The sequence below is a fragment of the Sciurus carolinensis genome, chromosome 11, assembly GCF_902686445.1.
Source record: "Sciurus carolinensis chromosome 11, mSciCar1.2, whole genome shotgun sequence".
NCBI classification, from domain to species: domain Eukaryota; kingdom Metazoa; phylum Chordata; class Mammalia; order Rodentia; family Sciuridae; genus Sciurus; species Sciurus carolinensis.
In genome coordinates, this window is record NC_062223.1 from 125,022,515 (window position 1) to 125,049,687 (window position 27,173).

General features: G+C 45.7%; 1 protein-coding gene across 5 annotated transcripts in view; it reads left to right on the forward strand.

Annotated features, from left to right (window-relative positions):
* Window positions 1-26,894, forward strand: part of Pknox2 (PBX/knotted 1 homeobox 2) — a 268,028-nt gene extending 241,134 nt beyond the window's left edge. For all 5 annotated transcript variants that reach the window (XM_047518383.1, XM_047518386.1, XM_047518385.1 and 2 more), the window contains 6 exons: window positions 2,850-2,979; window positions 3,440-3,537; window positions 4,338-4,457; window positions 21,606-21,682; window positions 22,732-22,910; window positions 24,335-26,894. In XM_047518383.1, coding sequence (XP_047374339.1) covers window positions 2,850-2,979; window positions 3,440-3,537; window positions 4,338-4,457; window positions 21,606-21,682; window positions 22,732-22,910; window positions 24,335-24,564 — 834 coding nt within the window. In that variant the 3' untranslated portion in view covers window positions 24,565-26,894. The remainder of the gene's footprint in view (window positions 1-2,849; window positions 2,980-3,439; window positions 3,538-4,337; window positions 4,458-21,605; window positions 21,683-22,731; window positions 22,911-24,334) is intronic.
* The last annotated feature ends 279 nt before the right edge of the window (window positions 26,895-27,173 follow it).

A 27,173-nucleotide genomic window follows, 5' to 3' on the forward strand; every position in this document is an offset into this window, starting at 1 on the left:
GGGGTGAAGAAAGTCTGGGACAACTCTTTATGCTTGAAATTCTCCAATGTGTCTACCAAAAGAGGAGTGTCATAGCATGAATGATTTCAAATGACAGAGTATAAGTCACTGCCACTGGCTTTAGGGTGAGTGACATGGAGGATCCCCTTCCTCTCTTCAGTTTACCTTGCAAGTTTGCTTCAGCTTCAAAGAACGTTAGGACTGGTTTACAACCTGCGAGAATGGTTGGTTGGGGTTTTAGAATGATGGAGCTAAATCTTGGAGCCACTTCATGACCGAAAACTCAGACCTTGAGGGCTCCTGAATGACAGTACTGGGCCAACATTTTATAAAGAAGGAAGCAAAGCCCATAGAAGGATCATGTCATGATTCCCAAACTTCGTGCCTTTTCTCTGGCATACATGCCACTTTGGACTTCTTTGGGATCATTTCATCTGTTTACCTTGCCCTCAGTGACTAGGATTCAAGGAGCCCCTTGTATCCCAGAATCCAGCATAAGGCAAGTGTTCCATATCTGTGACTGAAGGTGAGCTGTGCTCTAGTTCTATTGCTGCTGACCCACTGTGTGACCTTGTGCAAGTCCCTGGGGCCTCTAATCTCAGTTTGTTACTTGTACCTCAGGGAGTTGGAATGTGTGCTGGTTGTAAAGGGCTCTTGCAGTACCTTAGGTGTCTGCATGTCAGGCCCAATTTTAGACTCCAACTGCATGAACAGCCAGGCCAAGAGTTTTGATTCAAACAATGAATCTCACTAGTTGGGAGGTTCTGCAGATTCCCGGAAAAGGGGAGGCCAAGGCAAGAGCTGCCCTCTCCCTTCCCCAAGGTCACAGTGGCAGAGGTGAGCCAATAATAGAAGCAAGGCCTGCTTCTGCTTCACTAACCAGGAGGAGTGAGGAATGGGACCCAGAGGGTCATGTGGCAGGTAGGTGGGAGGAGAGAGAACTCCATTCCTGTTCTCCTGGTCCTGTGTATCTACAGGTGCTAGCTCTGCAGTCCTCAGGCCAGGGACAGTCCAGGAAGGTGAGGAAAAAAGGCAAGTTAGGAGCAGATGCCAAGGGGGGATTTCATCAGCATAATCCAGTGAGATATAGAAACCAGCATCGACTTCCATATCCCAGGGGGTTCTGCCAATTCTCGTGCCAGGGTCTGGGAGGAAACTCACTATACTGTGCCCTGGGGCTGCGGCCACAAGTAGGCAATCATTGGCTGAAGGTTTCTTCCAAACACAGGTGTTTTCCCACTTCAGATTTTAGACTTTCCCTGAAGACTGAAGATCCAAGTTTCTTCCAGTCTTAAAACAAAGCTAAGAAGCTGGGGTTATCTCTTCAACCACCTCATTTAGTCTATTTTCTTGACTGCTTTGCTGTTTCTAAATCTTTGCAGTTCATACCTTATGACTGTAGCATTTGAGTTTTGGAATGTCAGCCTTTGTGGCCATTGGACCTGTTAACTGCTTCAAGCCCTGTTTTTCAGATGAAGAATTTTGACTGGGAGGATCAAGAGACCCCAGAGGGTCTCTCAAGCCTCCTTCTTCTCTCCCTCATTCACTCCCTGTCTTGTGTTCTCCAAACCTAGTGACACTGACCTCTCATGCATTCAGACCCCTTTTCACAACCTCTCTGAGACCCAGTCACCTTGTGTAGGTTCCCCAGAAAGCAGGCCCATTGCTCCTGAGCCTGCAGCTAAGCCTCTTCCCCTGCTGTCGGGAGCCCTCAACATCAAGTTCAAGGTCTTTTACCAAATGTTAAATGAGAGTGATGAGAGGAGCAGGGAATCACAAAAAATTGTCTTCTGAGCTGCCTTGACTACTGCAAAAACAAACCACAGATTGTCTACTGGTTAACAATGAAGGGCAAAGGGGATTCTGTGTTGGGAACTGAGGAAGAGAAAAGAATCAATGGTGTGCTAAAGGCCACTGATGTTGAGGCTTATATCAGATATAAGACAAGTTATGCAGAAGCTAGTGCAGCTTTCTTATTATTTTTATTTTTTCCATATATTTATGGGTACATTATAATTGTATGAAATGGTGGAATTTATTGTTACATATTCATTCGTGCACATGATATAACAGTATAATTGGACAATATCATTCCCCAGTATCTTATTATTTTTTTAAACAGGTATTTTAGTACGATGTCCTAGGTGTTAAGGATACAAAGGTAAAAATTGGAGGACAGGGGATATAGCTCAGTGCTTAGAGTGCTTGCCTAGCATATGCAAGGCCCTGGGTTCCGTCTCCAGCACCTTAACAATGTAAATAAAATAAAACATTAAAGGATGCTTTGTGTCTATTATGGAGTCTAATAGACGTGTGCTAGAGATATGTGAAGAAGAGAGGCAGTGGGTGAGAGGAGGGTGAGGGAACTTTTCTGGCGCAGTTGAATTTGAGGGATGAGTAGATGCTGAGCAGATGAAGCTCAGTCCTCAGCTATGGCTACACATTGGAGTCATCTGGGGAATTTTAAAACCCCAGAGTCCAGGACACACCCCTCACCCGTTAAATAAGAATCTCTGGGGCTGGAACCCCACACATCATTACTGAAGATGCCAAAGTGCAGCCTAGGTGAGACCCACTGGTTTAGGGGTGCCTCAGGCTGTCAGGGGAACTGAATAGTTAAATGGATGACTATTGTTGGCTTTTGGTTTGGGGTTTTATCTATTTTCAAAGAATATTGAGCCTTCTTACTCTTTCTGGAAAGCCAAGGGAATCGCTTTCTTTTCTGGATTCGGATCTGGGGAGGAATAGAAAGGAGGGAAGAGGGAAGGCAAGAAGGGAGGGAGATCTGGGATCTGGAGCATCTAAGTTATCAGGGTCATTGTCACAAATCACGCCTCCCTTACTACCAGGACCTCCTGCAGAATTCCCCCAATTCCATGTCTGGAGTCTCCAATAACCCCCAGGGGATTGTGGTCCCAGCCTCAGCGCTCCAGCAGGGCAACATCGCCATGACAACCGTCAACTCACAAGTTGTGTCAGGTCGGTGCAGGGAACGTGGTGCTGGGGATCATGGGGAGCACCGTGGGAGAAGAAAGGGTGGCCCCTGAGGAATCCCAGGATCGGGGTATGTCCTGTGCCAAGGGAGGAGCTCTCAGCTGTTTCTTGACTATAGTATTCTGCTAACGATTGGCACGAAGACCTGATTGTATTGGGCTGGAACAAATTTGGGTCAAATTCTCATGAATCCCCTCCCCCAAGGCTTAGTAAGGTTATCATCCCTTCCTCCAAACACTTCCCACCAGAGGCTCTGCTCTGGGCTCTGGACTCCTTTCCTCCAGCCCACCAACTCCCCCCTACAAGTGGAAGAAACATGCCTCACTGCCCCACGGCTGCTGTGCAGAGGGTTTTCACATATGTGTGCCAAGCACATTGGGGACCCTGCTTGCCCTTTCTCTTCCCACCCCATGGCAGGGGTCCCAAAAGCTGGTTGTCTCCTCAGGTGGAGCCTTATACCAACCGGTTACCATGGTAACCTCCCAGGGTCAGGTGGTCACCCAAGCAATCCCCCAGGGAGCCATCCAGATCCAGAACACACAGGTGAGTGTGTATAAGTGTGTGTACTTCTGCATGAGTGAGGGCAGCGCACTTCTGAATGCGTATTAGCTGTCAGGCACTTTACACAAGTAACTCATTTAATCCTCACTATTCCTTAAAATGTATCATTATCCCTACTTTACAGATAAGAAGCTGGGTCTGGTAAAGGTTTTTATCAGCTCCTGGGATTTTGCTGCCTCCTGAGTTTACATCAAAGGATCCTGCACTTCCTTTTCCTAGTCTCCAGATCGAGCCACTCTGTAACTTGGTGGTGTAGAGTGTAGATCTATAGAAAGATCTGAAGTCAGAGGCACAAGATCTGACATTAACTCTGTGATCTTGGATAAGTCTCCTAACCTCTCTGAGCCTCAGAGTTATTATCAATAAAAGAGGGATTAATACTAACTGCACACAGTCCAACCTCCTACAGGGCTGTTGTGAGGATTAACCGTGCTGATGGATAGGAAAGTGCTTTGCAAACTCTAAATTATCACAGAAATGCTAACAACTGTTAGATTGTTTATAGCAAGTTGATATCTTCAATACTCTCTGCATGTTTCCTCTATCTTCCCTCCTACCCTCCTCCTTTTTTTTCTCCTTCCCTTCTCCCCTCACCCAAAGCCTCATCTTCTTTCTCTGAGTGGCTGATGTGAGGGGAGAGGGAAAGATGACCTCCCCTGGGTCCTGAGAATGAGTTGGGAAAGAGGGTTGGCAGCGAGAGTCCGCCATCTCTATGGCAACACGTCCCCAGTCGCTGGCCTCACTGGCTGCTGATGCTGACTTTTTTTCCACATGCCCTGAAGGTTAACCTTGACCTCACCTCCCTCCTGGACAATGAGGATAAGAAGTCCAAGAACAAACGAGGAGTCTTGCCCAAACATGCCACCAATATAATGCGTTCTTGGCTCTTCCAACATCTCATGGTGAGTGTGTGTGAATGTGTACTGGGGGGTGGGTAGAGTCACAGACTCTGATGTCATCTCCAGATCTGTGGGGCCTGGCCTCAGAGAGGGTATTCCGATAGGGATATCATCTGGAGGCCAGCTCAGGGGAGGCTCAAGTGAGGCCTAAAGCTGTGAGACTTTCTAGTACTTGCTGCTGCTACTTCCTCAAAAGTATATGACAACAAAGGAGGTAATAGGGATGAACACTTTGGAGAGAGTTAAGCACTGGTCAAGTGTACACCATTGTTTTGGGGACAGGGTGAAGTTCAAGAGGAGGTATTGTGGTTACTGGAAGAACAGGTTAATTCTCTACCAGGGTTCCAGAGTCCACTCTGCAGGGCAAAGTAATGTATGTATCCATTTTCCTCTGGGTCAGAGTATCAGGACAAGGTATAGCTGAGGGCAGCTTGGTTAGAGCACCAGCTCCGGAGGACAGTCTGGGCTGGAATCCTGGTTTTCTCACTTAACCAGCTCAGCTCTATGACACAGAGCAACTGTTGTCATAAGCCTCAGTTTCCACTTTCTTCAAGTGGCACAATGCCTTGGGTTTAAGTGCAGTGTTTATAAAATGCCTTCTATGTGCACATAACATGATGGTAGTTAGGTGTTTGCATGTGGTGTTAGCTGTAAAAGACAAGCTTTTGGTTGAATGTTAGGAATGACTTCAAAATTATAATCCACTACAGCACTAAATTCAAGGGCTGTAGCAATAAAGACCAATGACTGTGTGGGAGCCGACTTGTGTGTCCTGGGGTAGGGAGGCAGATTCTGTGACCATAGACAGGCTTCTGGCAGTCTGGTCTGGCGATCAGGACACACTTACACTCATACAAGACAAATGCAGAGGGACTACAGACACATGGGCCTGAGAACTGTGGGAAGAACCAGGAATGAGGAGGGATCTTCCTTTAGAGAGAAGGAGAGAAATCAAATGTACTAAGGAAATTAATTAGTCAATCTGTAGCCCTTCATCTGAAATGGGAGAGCCTCGAGAAGCCAAAGAAACTAGGCCTCAGCAATGGCTGTCAGGCTTTGGGGGCAGAAAACTGAATATGGTCTTAAGGATTCTGCCTTAGAGATGTGTGCCCAGAGAATGTGAAGAATCACTGTTTGGCAATAGATGTGGGGCCAGAACTTGACATCTCCTCAAAGATATCCACCCAACTCTCAGGACTTGGTGTTTCTTCAGTGCTTTGCTGCACAAGCACATTTTAAAATCCCCTTGTGATTTGGAAACTTGGAATTTCCAATTAGAAAACTAATTTGGAGAGAAGAGGCTGGAAGACTGAGGGTTAAGACAAGGAGAAAAAAACTGGAGAAATACCCACCGAGCCTAAGTAATGGAGCAAGGGAACCAAGGACAGGTTCAGTCTGGATCTCGTGGGGGTGATGCTCTGGTTTCCCGTCTGTTCTGGTTTCCCAAATTTTCAGAAAGCCAACAATCCCTTTGACCAGTTGGTGGCCCCATGAGCCCAGGGTCTGTGTTATAGCTTGCAGCCCACCCATGGGGAAGAGGGGCTCCCTAGGGAAGGACCTGTCATCTCTGCTTGGATCTGTCTGTCACAACCAAAGGCAACACAGGCTGCTCTTACCCTCAATGGATCAGAATGAAGATCCATGCATTGTGGTGTGGTGACAGACAACTTCAGGATGGAAAACTGATGAACTTTCAAGGCAACCAAACCTGGGTTCAAATCTGGACTTTACCTTTTACTCTCTAATGTGGCCACTCTCACCTCTTGTGAAGATCACAATGAAACCATAAAATAGTTACAAGACCTTGGAACACTGAGGTGCTTAATAAATGTTCATTCCCTTTCCTCCTTTGCCTCCAATCCCCATGCATTTTTTAATTTGCATAAAGAACCTTTTATTATTTATTTATTTTTATTTTATTTTATTTATTTATTTATTTATTTTTGTGGTGCTGGGAATTGAACCCAGGGCCTTGTGCTTGCAAGGCAAGCACTCTACCAGCTGAGCTACATCCCCAGCCCTTTATTTATTTTTTGTTAGAAAGGGATCCCTATGTTTGGAACTATCCAAACACTTCAGGCAAACTTGAACCCAGGAGATCCAATTCAGTTTCAACTCAGAAATAAAATGTTGCAGTACAGAAATTATTCTACTCACTTAGGTTTGGGTCAGAATATAATGCTTCCATCCTAGCTCAAGACCTGTAGGCTTACTATTTTGCCAGAAGAACAAAGATGTTCTTAGATGTGTTTAGAGAAGCAAACTCAATCAAATCTTCACCCAGTAAGTTCTGTATAAACATTAACTTGACTATAAAGCATTCAACCAGCTGACTTTTTTCAAATTTACTCAGGCCACAAAAAAAAAAGAGAGAGAGAGAGAGAGAGAAACTGAAAATAACACAATAACTAGAGGTTGACATCTGAAATCCTCTGCCACTGAAGCATCCAAGTCAGTGCAACATGTATTTACATTAAGAATTGAAATGTTGGGAAATGGTTCAAAACTTTTGATAGGACTGGATATTAGGAGACATCTCCCAACTGCCCAATGACGCTACATAGAATTCCTTATCTATGAAATACCTACTTTCTGACATCCTTCAGAGAATCCCAGACAGGAGTTCCCTTATACCATACCACTTGGCATAAACCCAGGACTCAGGAGCTACCCTTTTACATTTTTGAAAATGGATGTGAATCACCTGCAAACCACCTCAGCTACCTTCCACTCCCCACTTGCAGCTCAACTCTTTAACCTGAGACTGGAGGGTCACCCAGCTCAGTACCTCCTGCCTGTGCCACACCTCTCACCTGGGACCTAGTTCATGTCCTGCCCTTTCCTTGTGAGCCATCCTCTGTAGTTCTGCTCTATGGTCACTTCCCTCTGGATTTGGGAAGAAAGGAGGGAGAGGGAGAGAAGAGACAGGAGGGAGTAACTGAACACCAAACAGAAGAAAGTACTCGTGTTGGTTTTATAAAGACACTTAGGACAGCGTAGAAGACTTGCCAAAAAGCATGAGTATGAGCCTTCACCAGCATTCACCCACCCACTCTGCTATTCTCTCTGGTCTGGAAGTGTGTGCAGCTGCAGATGCTAGTAAGAAAGCACTTAGCATTAGCAAAGTCCTCCCACAGCTAATGCCTTCAACACAGTGGCCTCAGGAGATGAGAAGGGATGGGCTGCCGGACCTCCAAAGTCAGAACCGAGAACTTCTGAACTGAAAAGGAAAAGTTCTGGTCACTTTAGGGAAATAAGCATACACAGCTGGCCTCTATAGACCTCAACTGCCCCTGCAGCCCACAGCTGTCCTCTGCAACCCACAGCTGTCCCCCTGCAGAGCATGGTTGTCCTCTGCAGACCACAGCTGGGCCACACAACCTGGGGCATCATCAGAGCAGCCTGGTTATCTATGTACATGTGAGCACACATACACTTCCTGCCAGACTCCAGCTTCAGGACAGAAGCTGAAAGGCTCCTGGTAACTAGGCACATAGGAGAGGAGTCAGTCTTTGAAGCCAGGCAGATTGGGGTATGAATTGAGTTTCTTGCAGTAGCTCTATGATCACTCTGATTTTATTTCTTTGAAAAAAGTAAGGTAATTTATTTCCCATGGTTGTGAACATTAAATAAGAGAACATCCATAAAGAGCCAGGTTCACCATACAGTCAACACTTAAGAAATTGTTCACTTTGAACTTTCTAGAACTGTGGACCAAGAGCAAGTTCTTAAGGGTAAGACCAAACATTTGTGAAAATTATTTAAAAGTGGATGGCTAATATGTCATTTTGATCTGTAACAGCTATTGAGTTTCCCATCATCTAATCCTAAGAGTATATGACGAGCAACAGTGACTTATCCCTGCTAGGTTGTGTGCATCGAATCTGTATACTCTATGGCTCTGACTCTGTGGTAAGTTTCTCAAGAATAGGGACTGTGATTCCCAATGTATGTACCTTCATAGGACTTTATGTGGCATTGCTGCCAAAAAGGAGTTCCATGGCAAAATGTTTGAGCAAATCTGTGTTCTACAAAGTGTAGTCTTTTTTTTTTTTTTTTTTTTTTTTTTTTTTTTTTTAGTTTACTGGGCTGTATCAGAAGTTCACAAGAAGGTTAAGGCTTGAGGCTTCTTCCAAATGTATTTGATGGTTCCAAATCATTCTTGTTGTCATTATTGCTCTACGAAACTACCCTGAGACAGTAGTTATTGGGTAAGAGCACAGTAGGCAGACAGTAGCTATTCACTTTTAGGAAAGAAGAGTAAAGAAGGTATGAAATAAAAACACACTTCAGTGTTCCACAGATGTTCTGTATCCAGTGCAGCTGGGACAACTCATTTGTTGGTGGATAATTGAAAAAGATGGTTTTAAAAAAAGAAAAAGGAGTAACCATTCAAAAGATGTGCTTTATGTTAATTTAAAAGATGTGTATAGATTCATTTGCTAATCTTTGATGTAGGGCCAAGATCTTTTTCTGATTTATGTTTATCATTTTCCTTGCATAAACCTTTTATATAATAAAATTTCTTTAAATTTCATGTTTATTTAAAGTGGAATAAGAACACTGGCATTTGGGAACTAATCCGGTTACAGTATCTTTCTGGATTTTTATCGTATATTCCAATCTCTTATATCTGTCTCACCTGATCCTAATTATTCCTCTTTTCCTTTGCTTTCCTTTCCTTTTCTTTTTTAACCTAGGTCCTTGAACATGCTAGACAAGTGCTCTCTACCACTGAGCCTACTATTACTACTATTACTACCATTACCCACCCCATATTCAGCATTTTTAAACAAATCTGAGTCACAAGATTTTCCAAAGTATTTTTAGTTTTCTTAACAACAAGTAACTCTCTCACTTTGCATTCATGTTGCATTAGTTTACAGAGCAGTTAATTAAATTATAGTATTACAACATCTTGAACTGTCATACACCATTCTGGATACCAACACTGAGGAATTTCTGATAAACAGATAATTTGACTGATGGACATTCTACAAAGCAGCCCTTTCATCTCAAGTATCAGGATCTGATGGGCAGCAATTGTTATGGTTTACAGAAGAAATGGAGAGCATTATGTCATTTGCATCCTTGGTCAAATAGATACTAATTTTGAGCACATCAATAATAAATACTGGTTTTTCCTGTTGTCTTCTTTCCTACAGGCAGAAGTTAGGTTTTTTGTTTTTGTTTGTTCGTTTGTTCGGTTTTCGGTTCCTTTTGTCCTGTGTCTGAGGCTTCATGTCATTTCCACTGTCCTGTAGCATTAGCAGATATAGATATGAGTTCAGATGATAGACAGCTCCTGAGATGGAGGTTACATCCTGGAGCCTTTTTTGCTGTCAGGCTGCAGTAAGATTGGAATGGTTTCATCCATTAGATGCTGACTGCTGAGTCCCTAAAGAATCCAGTGACATTTTCTTGCTCTTGCATTTTGGCTGAAAGAAGCTAAACTCCTGCTGGAAGCAATCATTTCATAGCACACCCAGGTCGGGTGGAAGCCCTGGCAGAGGGTCCTCCCTCCCTGTGGAGGAGGGAGAGACACTGAATGAAGGAAGAGGTGTATTCCTCTTCCCCAGCTTTGGCTCCCACCTGCTCCACTCCAGAAACAAGTGTCCTCCTGCTTGCCAGGTGATTCTGCTCATCTTCATCCCCCAACATGGCATTTCTCTGCATGCTGCTACCATAGTACATGAGCAGTTTGCAGACCAGGAGGACTCGGAGAAGAAACCAAGGGCCAGCAGAGCAGTCACTCCCACACCAACCATCGCAGCGTGCCAGTCTATGCTCAGCGCTCTAGTACATTGTCCCTTTTAACCCACACAAGTTCCCTAGGAGGTGGGTATGACTGTCCTCATTTTACCAATGACAAAACCGGGACTCAGAGAAGGCAGCACATTTCACAAGGTCACACAGATAATGAGATCCCAAGGGATTTGAACCCAGAACTCTGTGACCTGGGGCTTTTACCTCCCACCCACTAGGCTTTACAGTCTCCACATTGACCCAAGAAAACCACAGACACTCAGAGCTTCCATGCTAGATAAATCAGAGGGGAACTCTGACTCTTGGCTCTATCTTGGAAAAGGTGTAGGATTTTCAGAAATCACACTGAAACTGTTTAGGACACACCCCATCATCACATTAATCAGCCAGGACCCAGCTGTGCTCCACTCACTGCCATTGTCCCCCCCTCCAACCCCCACCCCAACGTCTACCCAGCCAGCGGAGCTGAGCGCCTTGCTCCAGACCCTGCCTCGTATGAACTCTGCTGTGGGCAGAATACTGAGTACATAAAAGGCACGGGCAGGGTGGAGGGCTTCTCTTATGACTTTTTGAATTGAAACATAATTCACATACCATAAAATTCACCCTTTTAAACTGTACAATTCAGTGAGTTTTAGTATATTTACAACATTGTGCAATCATCACCACTATCTAATTCTAGAATATTTTCATCGCTCCAGAAGGAAATCCCATACCCATTAGCCATCACCCCTCAGCCCCTGGCAACCTGGACTCTGCTCTCCATCCCTAAGAGCTCCCTATTCCAGACCTTCCAAATGAGTGGAGTCATATAATATAGTCTTTTGTGTTTGACTTCTTTGACTTAACATGTTTCCAAGGTTCATCGATGTTGTAGCCTGTATCAGTATTTCATTCTGTTTTGTAGCTGAATAATATTCCACTGTGTGGATACACCACATTTTGTTTATTTCTTCACCAGTTGATGGACATTTGGGTTGTTTCCATCTTTTGGCTAATGCTGCTGTGAATATTCATGTACTCCATGTGATTTCTGAGCCCCACATTATCCTACAGACTCTTCACCAGATTCTCAGCTATCTTCCCCACAACCCACGCACCTCACATACTGGACTCACCCCGACCGGGGGAAACAGAGTGGCTGCATTCCCAGGTACAGCTTGTGCCCTGAACAGGGCTCCCGGCCAAGGAGGGCTTGTGGAGGTGAAATCCATCCAGTTGCTGCTGCCACAAACATTCTTTTCATGCCTCACCACCTTCCCTGTGCAGGACACCGTGTTAAGTCTTGAAGGAATCAGAAGCTAGGTGCCCATCAAAGGCTCACTGACAGGATCTACTAGCCCAGGTTCTACTGACTTAGATGTAGATGTTTCCTACAAACAGAAAGAAAGTGGGGTATGGAAAAGACGCAGTACCTGGTGGCAGGACCACTAGGTGATTTCACCATCCCTTCAACTGGAGTGAGTTACTTATCCTTACTAAGCCTTGGTTTCCTCTGCTATAAAATGAGATCATAATACTCAGTTCATAGGGTTGTTGTGAGGATGAAATAAGATGATGGGCGTGTAGTTACCTTGACCGGGCACAGCCACTGATACAGAGGCCTCCAATCTTTTTTTTTTTTTTTTTTTTTTTTTTTTGGTACCTGGGATTGAACCCAGGGGCACTTAATCACTGAGACACATCCCCAGTCCTTTTTATGTTTTTTATTTTGAGACAAGTTCTTGCTAAGTTTCTTAGGGCCTCACAAAGTTGCTGAGGCTGACTTTGAACTTGCGATTCTCCTGCCTCAGCCTCCTGTGTTGCTGGGATTACAGGAATGCACCACAATGCCCAGCCCAGGAGTCTTCATAATGTGCCCAGTCATGGAAAACGCTGAGCAAAATCTTGAAACTCTTAGGAAATTTGAAAAGAGTAGTAAGAACCCCTTACAAAAAACAAGAAAATGGCATAGAAAGATTGATCCTATTCTTGTTCCAGAATATCGTCTGCTACTTTTCCCTTTAACTTGTTCACACTGTCTGAAATTCCACTGATCAGATGCCCATTTTAAGTTAATCCCTGTGAAAAACAGCTGCCTGTATAGAGACCATTCATTCACAGTTTAGTAGGAATTAGTTCAAAACTTGCTTTTCTACTCCCACTCAGCTGAGATCAGTTTCATGTGGACAGCAACAGTGCCTGTTGGAGAACACTTTTTAACAATAGTTGAGGAGGAAAGGCTGAATGGGGTGCCAGTGGAGAATCTTCTAGCAATTGTTCTAAACTTCTCTAGGCTTCTGCCTCTTTTGAGACTCTGAGGAAAGCCTTATTTGCATCATCACCGACACAGTTTCAGGGCTTTTGATCTTGAAATCCTGGAGGCCTGTGGAGCCTGGGGCTTGTGAGAAGAGGCACTGATAAGTCAACAGGGTACAAAAAGGAGACACAGATAGTCTGCACCCACCCCTACCAGTCTCAGAGTTGCCCAGGTTTAGTGCTGTCCTGAAAGCAGAGGGAGGTCTCTTGCATGTCCCTCCGAATCCTGCAGTTCCTCCCTCACTCTAACCAAATAGGCCTTGGGACTAGGCAGAAAAACTGTTATTAAAATGATTTATTCCTATAGGAAAATGTGATCTAAGTTCTAAATAACAAATCTGTTCACTAACACCTAAGTTTCAGGGATGAGACATGATTTCAGCACTCAGGGGGCTGATAATTTAATTAGAGGAACAATTATACACATAAACATTGGAGTGTATCTCAGTGAAAGAGTTCTTGCTTAGCATGCATGAGGCCCTGGCTTCCATACCCAGCACTGCAAAAAGCAAAGAAACAAAAAAAAAAAAAAAAAAAAGAAAAGAAAAAGCATGCTTGGCATGCTAGTCCTTCTAGCAAGGACTGCTTGAGCCAGGAGTTCAACGCCAGCCTGAACAACACAGTGAGACCTTGCCTCAAAAAAATGTATACGCGTAAGCCAAGAAAGGTCAGCCCATGGGAAGAATCAAGTGCTGTTTTACAAATGCCAAAAGCACTCAAGGAGGTTGAGAATGGAGGGGTCAGTATAGGCCAGAGACATTTGACCACCTGGGTTGGTCAAACATGTCCATAATAGTGTGACCAGGACCACGTATTGGGTTGCAAAAGGTCCTTTGACAGTCCTGTCTAGAGAAGAAGGGCCAAGGTGGCAAGACGTCTGTTCAGGTGACCAACAGGAATCATGTTACCTGAGGAATGGTTGAAGGAACAGGGGATATTTGGCCTAAGGAAAAAGAAAGTAGAAGAAGCCTGTCACCTGAGGCAGCATGGCATAGCTTGACAACAAGGGCAAGAACACTGAAGTGGGTCTCAACTCCATCTTTTACTTGTTTTATGACCTTGATCAGGTCCATCAACTCTAGAGCCGATTTCTTCCTCATAAAGTGGAGAGAGCATTACTAAGGTGAAGGTGATCAATAATATAAAGCCCAGGGCCTGACAGGTGAACTTCAGCAGAGGTAGAGTGGCCTTGGTTAAAGATACAGAGGCCTGAGTCCCGGCTCAGATCTGCCCTTTGCTACTTGTATTAGCGCCTCTGAGTTCAGATTTTCTCCTGTGTGAAATGGAATAATGATGCCTGTTTCCTAGGCACCTTGAGAATTCAGTGAGAATGCACATCAAGTACTTCAGCAGAGTATTCTTCCCACTAGAAGTGTTCAAAGCTAGCCAAAAACTGTAGGCATTCATAAGGGGTGGCAACTGTTAATCTTAGATCAGAGGTGGTCTTGGAGACTTCTGCGTAACTTTGAGGATTCTCTGGATAGATGAGTAGGGAGGCAGACTTGAGTTCAATAGAAGATCTTCCCAAACATCAGAGCAAAGGGCTGTGTTCTGAGTGAAGGTAATACACAAAGCCAAGAGCCTGCCTTCTTCAGAATGGCACACATAGAACATGACAGTGAATCCACTACGCTGCTTCCAACTGAAGGCCAGTCAGGAGACTCTCAACACCCTCATCCCATCAAAACATGCCCAGGCTAAGGGCATCACTGTTTCTGCACATCTGTATTTTATTTGGGGTATGATGGTATAAAGGGCTCCTATACTATGCAAGAGGCTGGCTCCAGGGACCTTTAGGGCTGTTTTGATATTTCATTAGCAGAGTTTGGTGGAGGATCTGGCATATAGGCTGGACCTTAAGGATGGGTAGTTTTTGTGGTTATTGTTGTTTGGGTTTTTTTGTTTTTGTTTTTGTGTTTGTTTGGTGGTAAGGATTGAAACCAAAGGTACTTTACCAGTGAGCTACACCCCCAGCCATTTTTATTTTTTATTTTGAGACAGAGTCTCACTAAGTTGCCCAGGCTGGCTTCAAACTGGGCTTCCTCCAAGGTGTTCTGAAAATGAAATCCTCTTTTTCCCTTGTTCTCACCCTTGGAGCTTGGCAACTTGCAGGGTCCCTTGTCATGGCCAGGACAGCGTTCCCACCAGAGGCTGCACAGGCATCTGCACCACTGCATTGGGAGACTGGTGTCAGGCCAGCAGGGTTCTTGGCTGCAACCTTCTCTTGGTGCCAGAGATTTATTAGACCTCCAATTCCTGCCTATGACATGAGACTGTTTTCTCCAACATGCCCTTCACTGAAGGGACATAGAGAGAAGCTGCCCTCTAACTCCCCAGAGAGGATGCCAGAGTGCCAGAGGCATAGCCACGGTCCCAGGATGTGTGCCACGTTGGCAGTGAGTCTTCAGGGAAGAAGGAAGCTTGGTACATCTCCATCTAAGACTGGGCCTTGTTGACAGCAGGTTGGATGAGCAAGCTGAGAAGGGAGAGAGTGTGAGAGGCCCCTAGGCAGCACTGAGCCCCAGGACACCCCACAGGAGCCTGCAGTTCTCATTCCACCTGAAAATGCTGCGGGAGATTTAAATCCTTACAGCATCCCTCAAGAAGCCTGAGATCCAGGTTAGGAGAAAACACATGTGCACAGGACCTGGAGCAGCCCCAGAGCAGGCGGGAAATAAAGTCCACTGGAAAAAAGGAGCACAGTGATATGCACACAGTGGGGGCTGTTGGGAGGCCCCTGCCATCTGCCAGGAAACAACCTGGAGCTCGTTCAGACAGAGAGCCACGTGCATCCAGACAAATATTTATTTATCTATTTATTTTTTTAACAAACACTCATAAGATGTGCCAGGCACTGTTCTCAGTACTTTTCAAATACTTTTAATTCTTGTAATCCCTGTAACAACCTTGAGACAGATGGAATGTTTTCCCCGGGTTGCAGAAGAGGAAACTTGCCCATGATCTTGAGCTGTTGAAAAGCAGGACCAGGATTCAAACCAGGACCCTCTGGGTGTGGAGTCCCTGCTCCCACCTACTTCTCACAGAGAGGCAGTCAATGAGGCTGGTGGGACTCTGAGTACCCCCTCCTCCCCTCACAACAGATGAGCATTTAATAGTCAATTGCAGGGCAGCAGCCGCCTCTCAGTGGAATTCCTGGGGAGTCTGAATCACGGATGCCCACTCACCTTCACAACTGTAGGTGCACACAGAGGAAGGGTGAGAAGTACCAGCTAGCCCCAAGCCACCATGATTGTTCAGTCAACCAATAAGCACTGGACACCTACCATGGTCCAGGCATTCTCAGAACTGATACAGAGGGTGTGCATTCAAAAAGAAAGACGTGGTTCCTTTTCTTAAATGAAGACAAAAAAAAAAAAAAAAACTTGCAGTCTGTCCATGTATGGTGACAGATAACTCAATAGGTCACTGTTATAGTGTGAGGAATCTTAGGTCAGAAAGGGCTTGGAGGTCTAGAAGTGGCATCCGAATGACTTAACTTAAGCAGGGGTGAAGATGGGAGTGTTAAGAAGGACCAGTCTAGCTACAATGGGGAAAATGGATTGAGGTGGAAACCAGAGGAAGAGAGAATAGTTTTGAGATGGCAGGAAGGTGAAGAATGGAGGGTAGTAGATTTTCTCAATGGAAAAATATACAGTAATGAAGATTAACAACTATAGTCATACAGGACAATCATGGGTCAATGATTCCATTAATATAGACCCCAGGCAAAACTAAGCTCACATGTGGAAGGATGTAGCATAGATAGTAAAACTATAAAGTAAGAAAGTAATTGCCATAAAAGTCAGGTTATCTTTGGGGTGAATATTTTTTTAATTTTTAAATTTTTTTTTTATTTTTACAGTATTTTGATTCATTGTACACAAATGGGGCACACCTTTTCATTTCTATGGTTGTGCACGATGTAGATTCATACCACCCATGTAATCATACATGTACATAGGGTAATGAAGTCTGTCTCATTCCACCATTTTTCATACTCCTGCCCCTTCCTCCCTCTCATTTCCCTCTACATAATCTAAAGTTCCTCCATTCTTCTCTCACCCTCCACCCCCACACCCATTATATATCATCTTCCACTTATCAGGGAAAACATTTGGTCTTTGGTTTTTTGAGATTGGCTTATTTCACTTAGCATGATATTCTCCAATTCCATGCATTTATCTGCAAATGCCATAATATTATTCCTCTTTATAGCTGAATAAATATTTTGGGGGAGCTAATTCAGGGATAGAAGGGGCTCCTGGGGTGCTGGTAGAATCCTATCTTTTGACCTGGGGGGTTGTTACATGAGTGTTTGCTTTGCAAGAATACATGAAACGACACGTTTGAAGTCTTTGTACTTTTCTGGCTGTGCACAGCTTCAAGGGGCATGGGGTAAAAATGAGAGAGAAAATGAAAAAATGGAAGGTCTGAACAAAAGTAACTATAATAGAAGGAGAAATTCTATGGGTGACTAATTATGCCTTTCTTTCTTCTAAAAGACTTGCTTTTTCCATTATTGCATCTTAGAACTCAGGGTGCATCCTACATCATTGGCATCCTAGATGTGATGACTTGTGGCCATCTCAGGGTCCCTCACCCAGCTGGCTGCCTTTCTCTCGATGGTCCCAGGCCCTCCTGAGCAGTGCCATACTCACAGAATGGTGGCACACAGCAGCCTGTGGCTTTCATAAACTTATCAGGAGTAAGAAGAGTGGTGAACCCCAGAGCTGACAATGGCAGGAAGTGGGAGCAGGAGGTTCCCTGCTCTGAATCAGTTTCCAAGCCCTGCTCCAGCAGTAACCCAGGGGCTACTGATACCGACAGGTTACTACTCCCCATGTACCATGTCCCTTGGTGACCTGACCAGCCTCATAGGGATACTTGCATAGACAAGGAGGTGGAAGGACACCTCAGGGTGGGTTTTGATGAAAGTAGCCAGATACATAGGAACCTGCACAAGCTTAGCTTTCTTCTGACCAGGACTTGGGAAGAACTCATTCTTCAAACTGAAAACTGCTCTCAATGTTATTTGAGCTCAGATGAGACTCAGGTTGTGGAGCTATGAAGGGAGGTGTCACAGAGATCTGGAAAGGAATTTAGGTTAGATTTCAGAGGAACTTCCTAGTGGTAACCACGGTGCATTGAAACACCTACTTGACATAGACATAAATACTACATTTCCCTATTCTGGAGACCTTAAATATTCAACTAGATGGTGTTGGGGAGGCTTCAGTACATTGCACGGAATCAGTCAGTAGAACGTACATGGACTGTGTCATCTCATTAAGTCATCTCCCAAGTCCAGAGGCACACATTATTTTGCTATTTCCATGTTAAGCTGAGAAAGCTAAGGATGGAAGACCCAAAGCAACAAACAGCCAGAAGGTGGGGCAGGACTTGAACCCATCTCCAAAGGTTCTTTACTGCCAACTGGTACTGGCCAGCCATGGAAGTCTTCAAGTTGGCCCTGAGAAGGATCTGGAATTTTCTAGTATGTTTTGTACCTCTTTTCTTTTCCAAGGAAGAATTATCTGCTTCCAGAGAGTTGCTTCCTGGGTCCTTCCCATCTACCTCCAAAGGAGTTCTTCCAAATAATGATCAGAGAGCAGCTACCATGGCTTGATGGCTTACCATGATCTCATTTCACTCCTCTTCCCATCCTTGGCCTCAGGCTTTTCCAGTTGTGCTAAAAGTAGCACTGACCCAATCGCAGGCTGTCCCAGGGCCAGGACTATTTTGACTCTGTCCTCAAGAATCATGTGGTCTGAGGCGTGTACGAGCTGGACTGCTCCCATCAGCACTCAGATGTGAAGCCAGGAATGTTCTGGCCGACACACCTGTTCCCCAGTCTGGGCTAAACGCTGGTACTCAGCCACAGCCTCTACCACGTGCCTCCTGAGATGCCGGATCCAGGAGGGAGAAGGAAAGGACACAGTTCTAGGGGACGGTAAGGGGTTTATACCCTTATCCATAGGAACAACCAGTCGGTCTTTGGGGGCACTGCTTCTTATATAGCTGTCTGTCAGACAGGAGCATGTTAATCTGTGTGTGACGTCCTCTCAATGGGGGCAAGCACCAGAAGCCTCCTTAGAGACAGCAAATTTCATCCACCCTTACAGGCAAGGCTTGGGGATTTCCCCCTTTGGGGCCTTTTAACAATAGAAGGGATTGTCATCTGACTGGTTTAACTGTAAGTTCCAGTGCAAGGCTCCTGCCAGGAATGCTGTCCCCCTCCTCTACTTCAATGGTTTGGCCACTCTTCAAAGTCCAATTCAGGTCTCACCTCTCTGGAACAGCCTTTCTGAACCAGTCCAACCCACCCTTCTTTTCCACCTAAGGTGTATTAGCATGAATTGCCCTTTAATAGCGATGACCTCCCACCCCTTTTCCCTTCCCATCTAAGCTGTGAGCTCTTAACATCAAATATCTTTCACTTCTAGCACCCAGGGGTGCAGCAGCTATCCAACTTGTCTGACTTGATGTCCCACCTTGGTCATCAAGGCCAGCCCAGTTCTGCTCAGGAAACAAATCTACATCTCCTTGTGTTCAATGACTCATCTGTTAATACCCCTTTGCATATTTGAGGCCTGAAAACCACAAAGCCACTGCTGTATTTTGGTCATATTGTCGGCACTTGTATCTGCGGGATCTGTATCCGTGGATTCGACCAACTATGAATTGAAAATATTTGAAAAGAAATTGTGTCCTTACTGAGCTTGTACAGATTTTTTCTTGTCATTATTCCCTAAACAATACGGCATAACAACTATTTACGTAGCATTTACATTTTCTGAGGTTTTGTAAGTAATCCAGAGATGGTTTAAAGTAAATGGGAGGATGTACATAGGTTCTGTGAAGATACTGTGCCATTTTATATTAGGAACTTGCGTGTCCATGGATTTTGGTACCTGTGGGAGTCCTGGAAGCAATCCCAGTGGATATGGAGGGAGGACACTTTTATTCACAGATCTAATGGCCATGGAGAGAGAAGCTGCTTTATTCCCTCTCATGGATAAGGAGGTTGGAACCCATGGAGCCAGGGGCAGGACATGAGCACCTCTCAGTTCCTGAATGTCAGAACTCCCAGAGTCCCTGCTTCCCTGCTCTGGGGACCTGAAATCTCTCCTCCCAGCCTCCCTCTCTCCTTCCCAATTAGCATAAAATTGGCTCCCTTAACACTGATGTGCTTTACTTCTTGTTAGAATCTTAATATTGCATGAATCACAAGTCACAGCTGCCCTGGTGTGGCAGTCAGGGTCAGAGGTGTGAATTAAAACAACACATGATCCTGATCGCTTCAGTCGGGGGATGCTGAGGCCAACTGAAGAGGTTGCTTTTCTTTGTCAGTGATAATGAGAATACTTCCAAGCTGTTGATCTCAAACTCTTTGAGAGCTTGTTTGGAGGTTCTATCAGGGGAGTGCAGCTACTCTGTATACCCTTGACCAAAGAATGGTCCTCCCCTCTTGAGGAAGGTTGTCCTCTTCAACCGAGCTTTGGGAGGGACACACATGGAGTGGTGAGAGTGGGAAGGGATACCTGCCTGGCCAACCAGGGATTAGCTGAATCATCCCTGGTGATCAATGAGGTGACAGGTGTCACAGCCAGATCACCCTCACATCCTCAAACTCTTTCCTTAAAGAGCTTTAAACACTTTCCCCACATTACACCATAATAATAGTATGAAGAACTACCTTTATTGAGCGCTTTACAAGTATAATTTCTCTTAGCCATTAGGTGACTTTATGCTGTGTGGTTGCATGACATGCTAGGGATCTCACAGCTAGTCATAAGGGAACCAGGTTGTAAGTCCCAATCTTGAGAACTTGAGAAAACCCAAGTGCCACTCAAAAGGAATCAAAAGGAATGATCTGGTCTGCAGATGCTGGATGACTTGGTCCTTTGCTCCAAAAACCCCCAACTTTCTCCTAGCTTCCAGAACAAAGAAAGCTCTTGCCCATCTGGATACTTATGATGCCTACTAGGTGCCAGGCCCAGTGCTGAGACCCAGAGACACATAGCTTTATTCATCTGTGGCCCACCACCCAGTGAGCTCAGGACCTTCCTCCCCAGACTTTCCCATTATTTCATATGACCCAGTCAGTCTTTCCCTACCACTCTGGCCACCACCTGTTTGACCTTCTTCCAAGCTCCTCTAGTGTAAATTGCCCAAATCACAGCATCTATTGCTATGTTTTTGCTCTCCTTCACTCAGTAGTCATGTGTATATGTAAGACACTGGGGACACACTAGTAAGTATACATTTCATCCTCAAAAAGCACAATCTGAGAGAGGGAGCAAACATATAATCAATGCATGAACTGAAATGTGCCAAGACTATGGGAGACCCCTGTGCCACTCACCCCCTCCACAAGACAGTGACTCAGTCTTACAATGCAATATTCTGAAGAAGACCAGGACACAATCAGAAGAACTGAATTGGTGCTACTTACCATTTGAGTGACAGGGCAGAAGTCATTCCATTTCTTTATTTGTAAAATGGGAATACCAATACCTAACTTGTCTAACAGTCTTAAAGAAAGTCTTGCTTAAATGAAATTAAGCATATGAAAGCATTTCACAGGTTATAGCGTTCTATACCAATAGTGTTAATGATATGTTTATCGTCTGTCTTCTAAGAATGCCTAGCATAAGTAGGCATAATAGATATTCAGTAAATATCGGTTAGTTTAATCTGAATTGATTCATTCACCCAGCTTACCACCTTTTGTGGGCTTTTGAGGGCATTGTAAATCCCAGCACTGAGAATGCTTGCCTGTCTGTCAAGTGAGTAGGATGTGAAAGTGCCTTGGAAGTTATCAGTATTGCACTGATTCCTGCTCCCCATTGTGGAGCTGGGCTGAGGCTCAAGTGATTTTGAATGTAGTGCCTCAGGCATGGGGTGGCCTCTGTCCAAGTTCTAGGCCCATTGTCTTTGGGAAACAAACATTAAACTTTCCCCATTTTGGACTCTCTAACCACTAGGGCTCCTGGCGCAAGGTTGTGCCCATGACTTAGGCATGATCCCTAGGGAACCTGGTCCCCAGGTGCCCACCTCTCATTAGCCCTTCACCTCTCATTTCAGCACCCCTACCCCACGGAGGATGAGAAGAGGCAGATCGCAGCCCAGACAAACCTCACCCTCCTGCAAGTAAACAACTGGTGAGTTAGCATCACCTACCCAAAGCCTCCTGGACTGTGGGCCACATGCTTGGCAAGGGAACACACAACGGGGAAAAGAGTTAGAATGCCCAGACCTGCCTCAGTCTCAGCCCAGCTGCCAGGCCAGTCCTTCTCCCATTTGAACCAAATGCAGAGAGCCAGAATCAACACCAATACCTATGACTTCGTCTGCAGCTTTTTAGCGCCCTCTGCTGGGAAATTGTGCCCAGCTCATCCCTGGAAGCTCCTTGCTAAATAGAAAACCCAACCACATCTAAGCATCCAGCCCCACCTGCTTTGCTGAGACAAACAGGAATGCCTGCTGGATAGGAGGTGCAGCTAGTGGTCATCTGGTCTACCCCACCCATGTGTGAACTGAAACGAAAACACTCTGCAAAGTAGGAATGGGAAGGAGGAGGAAAAGTCTCCATTTTGACCCAACACGGATCTCGGTTTTCTGCTTCTCTGTATCTCACTGGGCTGAATGGGAATGGATCCTAGTGTTGGGGCCCTAATCTAAGTCCTTGACCCCCTGGAGAGAAGTCAAAAGTTGCTATTATGGCTACAGCTCTCTTCTCTATTCAATCCTGGTGAATTATTCCCCCTACATTTTTAAATTGGTGCATTGTAGTTGTGCATAATGGTGGGATTTGTTGTTACATATCCATACGTGCACACACAATACATGATGTAACAACATAATTTGGCCAATATCACTTCCCAGCATTTCCCTGCTCCCTCCCCATTTCCCATGCCTTGGACCTTTTCCTCTACTGATCTCCCTTTGATTTTCATGAGATCCCTGTGGATCTTGAGTAAGGGTTTCCAACCCTTCCTCAGGCTTTCTTCCCATACTGCATCATGGTTGCCAAGCCCCAGGTGATTTTATGGATTCCTCAACATGTGAAGCTCTTCTCTCTGCTGGGCCTTTACCCCTTAGTCAGAAACTCCATCTGTTCTGTCTAATTGTATCTGGGAGCAACCTAGCCCTCTCTGCCCCACACCCAACGCCACCCACTAACCAGCTCTCCATCTTTACTCCTGGACAGGTTCATCAATGCCCGTAGGCGCATCCTGCAGCCCATGCTTGATGCCAGTAACCCAGACCCTGCCCCCAAAGCCAAGAAGATCAAGTCTCAGCACCGGCCCACCCAAAGATTCTGGCCCAACTCCATTGCTGCAGGAGTGCTACAGCAGCAGGGTGGTGCCCCAGGAACAAACCCTGACGGTATGAACTGGGGTGAAGGGTACCCTAGGTAAGCGCAGGTTGGGGCTCCTGCGAAGCAGATTCAAGGACTATCTTCTTACCTAGGCCCCTAATGTTGCTCTGTCACAATGACTAACCCTCCTTGATCTCCATCAAAGCCTTAAAGGAAAGGATGCAAAAGCATCCTTTATTGTCTTGGGGACTGAACCCAGGAACACTTTATCTCTAAGCTACATTGATCTACATCTCCAGTCCTTTTTAACTTTTCTGAGACTCAATAAGTTAGAGACTGACCTCAAACTGGTCATCCTTCTGCTTTAGCCTCCCGAGTCACTGGGATTACAGGCATGTGCTAACACATCCTGCTTTGGGCACACATTTTAACAGACTTCAATCAATCTCACAAAGATGAGTGGGAGTCGGTGGTCATCTGAGACCATAACAGCTCAGCAGAGCCCTCTCCTCACTCCCACACCCTCCCAGGTTTCTCAGTGCAATCGGTGTTTGCTTGGATCCACAAGACCAAGGCCATCTATAAATACCAAGGCGGGCAGCTGGCTTGTGAACAGAGACCAGGAGAAGTTTTGTTTTCCCAGCTTCTCCATCACACCCTCCATATACACTCTTGTAACTGCCAGTTGCCCAGTGCATAATGAATAATTCAATCAGCTAGACATTTTAGAACTTGGCATGTGAAGATAGCTCAGCGTGGGCAGTGGGGTGGAGGTGTGCATGTGTGCACACATGCCTTAAGTGCATACATGCACATATATTGTTGTAGACTCTTATGAGCTAGAGTCTAAAGAAACTGATTTTAGGCTAGACCAATCTGGAAGACAATCCCAACTCTCATTGCTGATTATGTCACCTTAAGTTAATGATTTAACTCTTCAAGGCTTAGTTTTCCCCCTCTTTATAGTTGGGACAATAATACCTGCCTTACAGAACTGTTAGAAAACCCAAAGTTCTTAACATATTTACATAGAAGATGCTGAGTAAATAGTAGGTATGAGTGTTTCTGCTTAGAATGGGGTAGGGAGTAACTGAAGTGAATGGATGGAGAACTTCCAACTAGGTATTATCTAGCTGAAGGTTGGGTACCCTTAGAAACAAGTAGCTCACCAGGCATGGTGGCACACGCTTCTAATCCCAGCGACAGGGAGGCTGAAGCAAGAGGATCACAAGTTCAAGGCCAGCCTCAGCAACTTAGCAAGACCCTGTCTCAAAATAAAATACAAAGGACTGGGAAATATAGCCCAGAGGTCTAATGCTTGACTAAAATGCACTAAACCCTGGGTTCCATCTCCAGTACCTCCTACCCTCAGAGAGAGAAACAAGGAACTCACGCCCCATGAGCCAGTCTATTCAGCCCTTTTCAATACTGAAGTTACTGGGCCTGAAGGACAGCCTTTGGGAAGTCATGACCCTTGCTCTCTCTCATGCAGGTTCCATCAGTTTGGACAACCTGCAGTCCCTGTCCTCAGACAATGCCACCATGGCCATGCAGCAGGCTATGATGGCTGCACATGATGACTCATTGGATGGGACAGAAGAAGAGGATGAGGACGAGATGGAGGAGGAGGAGGAAGAAGAGGAGCTAGAGGAGGAGGCCGATGAGCTGCAGACAACGAATGTCAGCGACCTGGGCTTGGAACACAGTGACTCCCTGGAGTAGCCAGGCAGCCCAGAAGCGCTGATCACCGAGCAGGAAAGGAGTGTTATCAGGAGGGCTTCAGGGTGGGGGGCAGGAGGCATGGGCAGGGAGCACAAAGGAAGTTGGGCCTCAGCTTCCCCACATCAGTTGCTTGAAGAAATGCAGTGGAGACACCCTGCTTCTTCCCAACCACCAAGCTTCAATGAGCACCCAGGCCCCCTTCCCTGGAACCACGGAGGACTCTGTTTGGTGGGGCCGGTGAAGCAGCCTGTATGGAGAGACAGGAGTGAGATCTGGACTCACCAAAACCCTGAGGACAGATGGCACCCACGGGTCCCCCACAGAAGGACTTGAGTTGTTTATAAGCCCCGCACTGTGAGGAGGATCAATGCTATTTGCAGAGTGGGCCTTTGTCAGGGGACGGACTTGGGAGGGAAGGAAGAGACAAAGGGGGGTTGGGATCTATCCCCAAAAGTATCTCAACTGCTTTGAAAGACATTCAAAGGCAGGAAGGAGCCCAAAAGCATAACCAATGGCTGGAGGAGTGGTAGGGCCCAAGGCAACACATCCTGCAAATCAGAGTGAGACCTGGACTCACTCAGGCTTCACCTCATCCCTCTAGGTTCCTTCCTCTGAATACAGCAACCATGGACTTGGGAGAGGGGCAGAACCAGCAGAGCCTTCTTCTCTCTCCTGGAAATAAATTATCAGCAGGTGGGCTCAACCTGTAAGACGTTAAGAGGAGTCCCTCTATCTGGTTTGGCTCCAGGAGCTGAGGAGGTGGCAGAACCTGGACTGGGAGCCATATCAAGGTGACTTTGAGGACCACAGCTGTCCCTAGGTTCTGTGACAACAGAACTCAGTTCATGTAACAACAGGACAGTGGTGTCCTACCCTAGATATTCCCACCTCAGATGGAGCTCCTCAGACATTCCAGTCCCTCCATAGACCTACAGAGAGGGTTGAATGGAGCCAAGGTGTCTTGGTTTCTTCCTACCTTGCAGGTTCACAGGCTGTCCCTCTGCTCCCAGGCTGGCACCATCAGTCTCCAGCCTCCCTGCTTTGTTCTATCCTTCAGAGAAGGCAGAAGAAAAATTGGAAAGAAGCATCAGTCCAGTGAGAAGTCAGGGTTTGAAGAAGGTGCTACATCCCTCTTTCCATCAACATCCAAAATGGCGGGTTAGTGAGGGAATAACACCCAAAAGACTGTGGTGGTGCCTAGTCCCACCCTCCTCAGTGTTCTGCACACCACCATTGTACACAGCACTGGAGGAACAGGGGCTCCTGGGAAGAGAAGGCTTTCCACAATCTGCCCTAACACACATGCTCCCGACCCAACTTCCAGGCCCTCACTATTGGCACCCAATCCTCCTATTCCCTCCTACCCCATGACTGTGAATGACAGGACTGATCACACGTGTGTTTTCCATTGGATTTAATTTAATGGACGTGCAGTTTCATTTGTAAATTGTGCATTAGCCATCTCCTTCAGTGGCAGGATGTGAGTGGCTACCTGGCTCAACTGGAGGGGACCCTCAGGGCCCTCTGGGGCTTCCCCTCCCCTACCTGGTTGGGGTGGAGCAAAAGGACAGTCGCTTTCCTGAGGTCTCCCTGAAATGAATGTATTTCTCCCCAAAAGAGCTGATATTTAATGTTTTAATAGGGATTTTTGAGAAACAAATAACCTTATTTATAATCTGGGTGATCCAATCATTTTTTTACTCCCTTTTGATGCCATAGGTAGAGGAAAGTCTAGCTTTTTTGGCGTGAGACTTTTGCAATGTGCAGTGGGATAAAATACATTTCCTCTTCTGGTTCATTTTTCTTGTTCTCTCTCTCTCTCTCTCACACACACACACACACACACACACACACTCTTCCACTTACCACTTTGACAAGCATCCCACCCAGCACAGGCACAACACACACAGGTGCCCACATCATTTCCTCCAGCCCCCTCCACCTGCCTAATGTTATGCAACCTCCTTCTGATGTATCCACCAAACCAGTACTGAATGTGGCCGAGAAGTTTTCAGTAAATCTTATTACCTACCATAATTCTGGTTTGCAATTCTCTTTTTCTGTAGCTGCTGTAGAGGTTCCTTTTTCCTTTAGTGGAACTCTTGTCTCTGCATCAATCCTACTGAGATGACTACCCACAGAAAGGGACAAGGGTAACCTGAGTTAACCTGTCTGGGCAGAAAGATGGCCAAATCTGGCACACTTAACTTTTATGTGTCTAGCTTTAACACAAAGAAATGAGAGAAGACAGAAGGAAGCTCTATACTGCCCTCCTCTGGCAATTTTCTCCCACTGCAGTGAAAGCTCTGAATTTGGTCCTCTTCCATTGCTCTTTACCTCTCTCAAAGGACTTTGTATTCCCAGGCCTGAGAGTTTTCACCATTTGACCTGGTGCTACCACAGCCCCACACATCAGTTCCATATGTCCACTCTTTTCCTATCCCACAGGTGAAAGGTCCCAGGAACCTGGAAGAAGATGCAGTCTTGACTACAGTTTAAACCCCTGAACTGTGTCTGGGTGAACCTTCCCGGTTATGCCAGGGGAAAAGAAGTTCAGAGTCAGCTCTTTTTCCCACACACATGAGAGGCAGTCTTTCTTGTCAACTCAG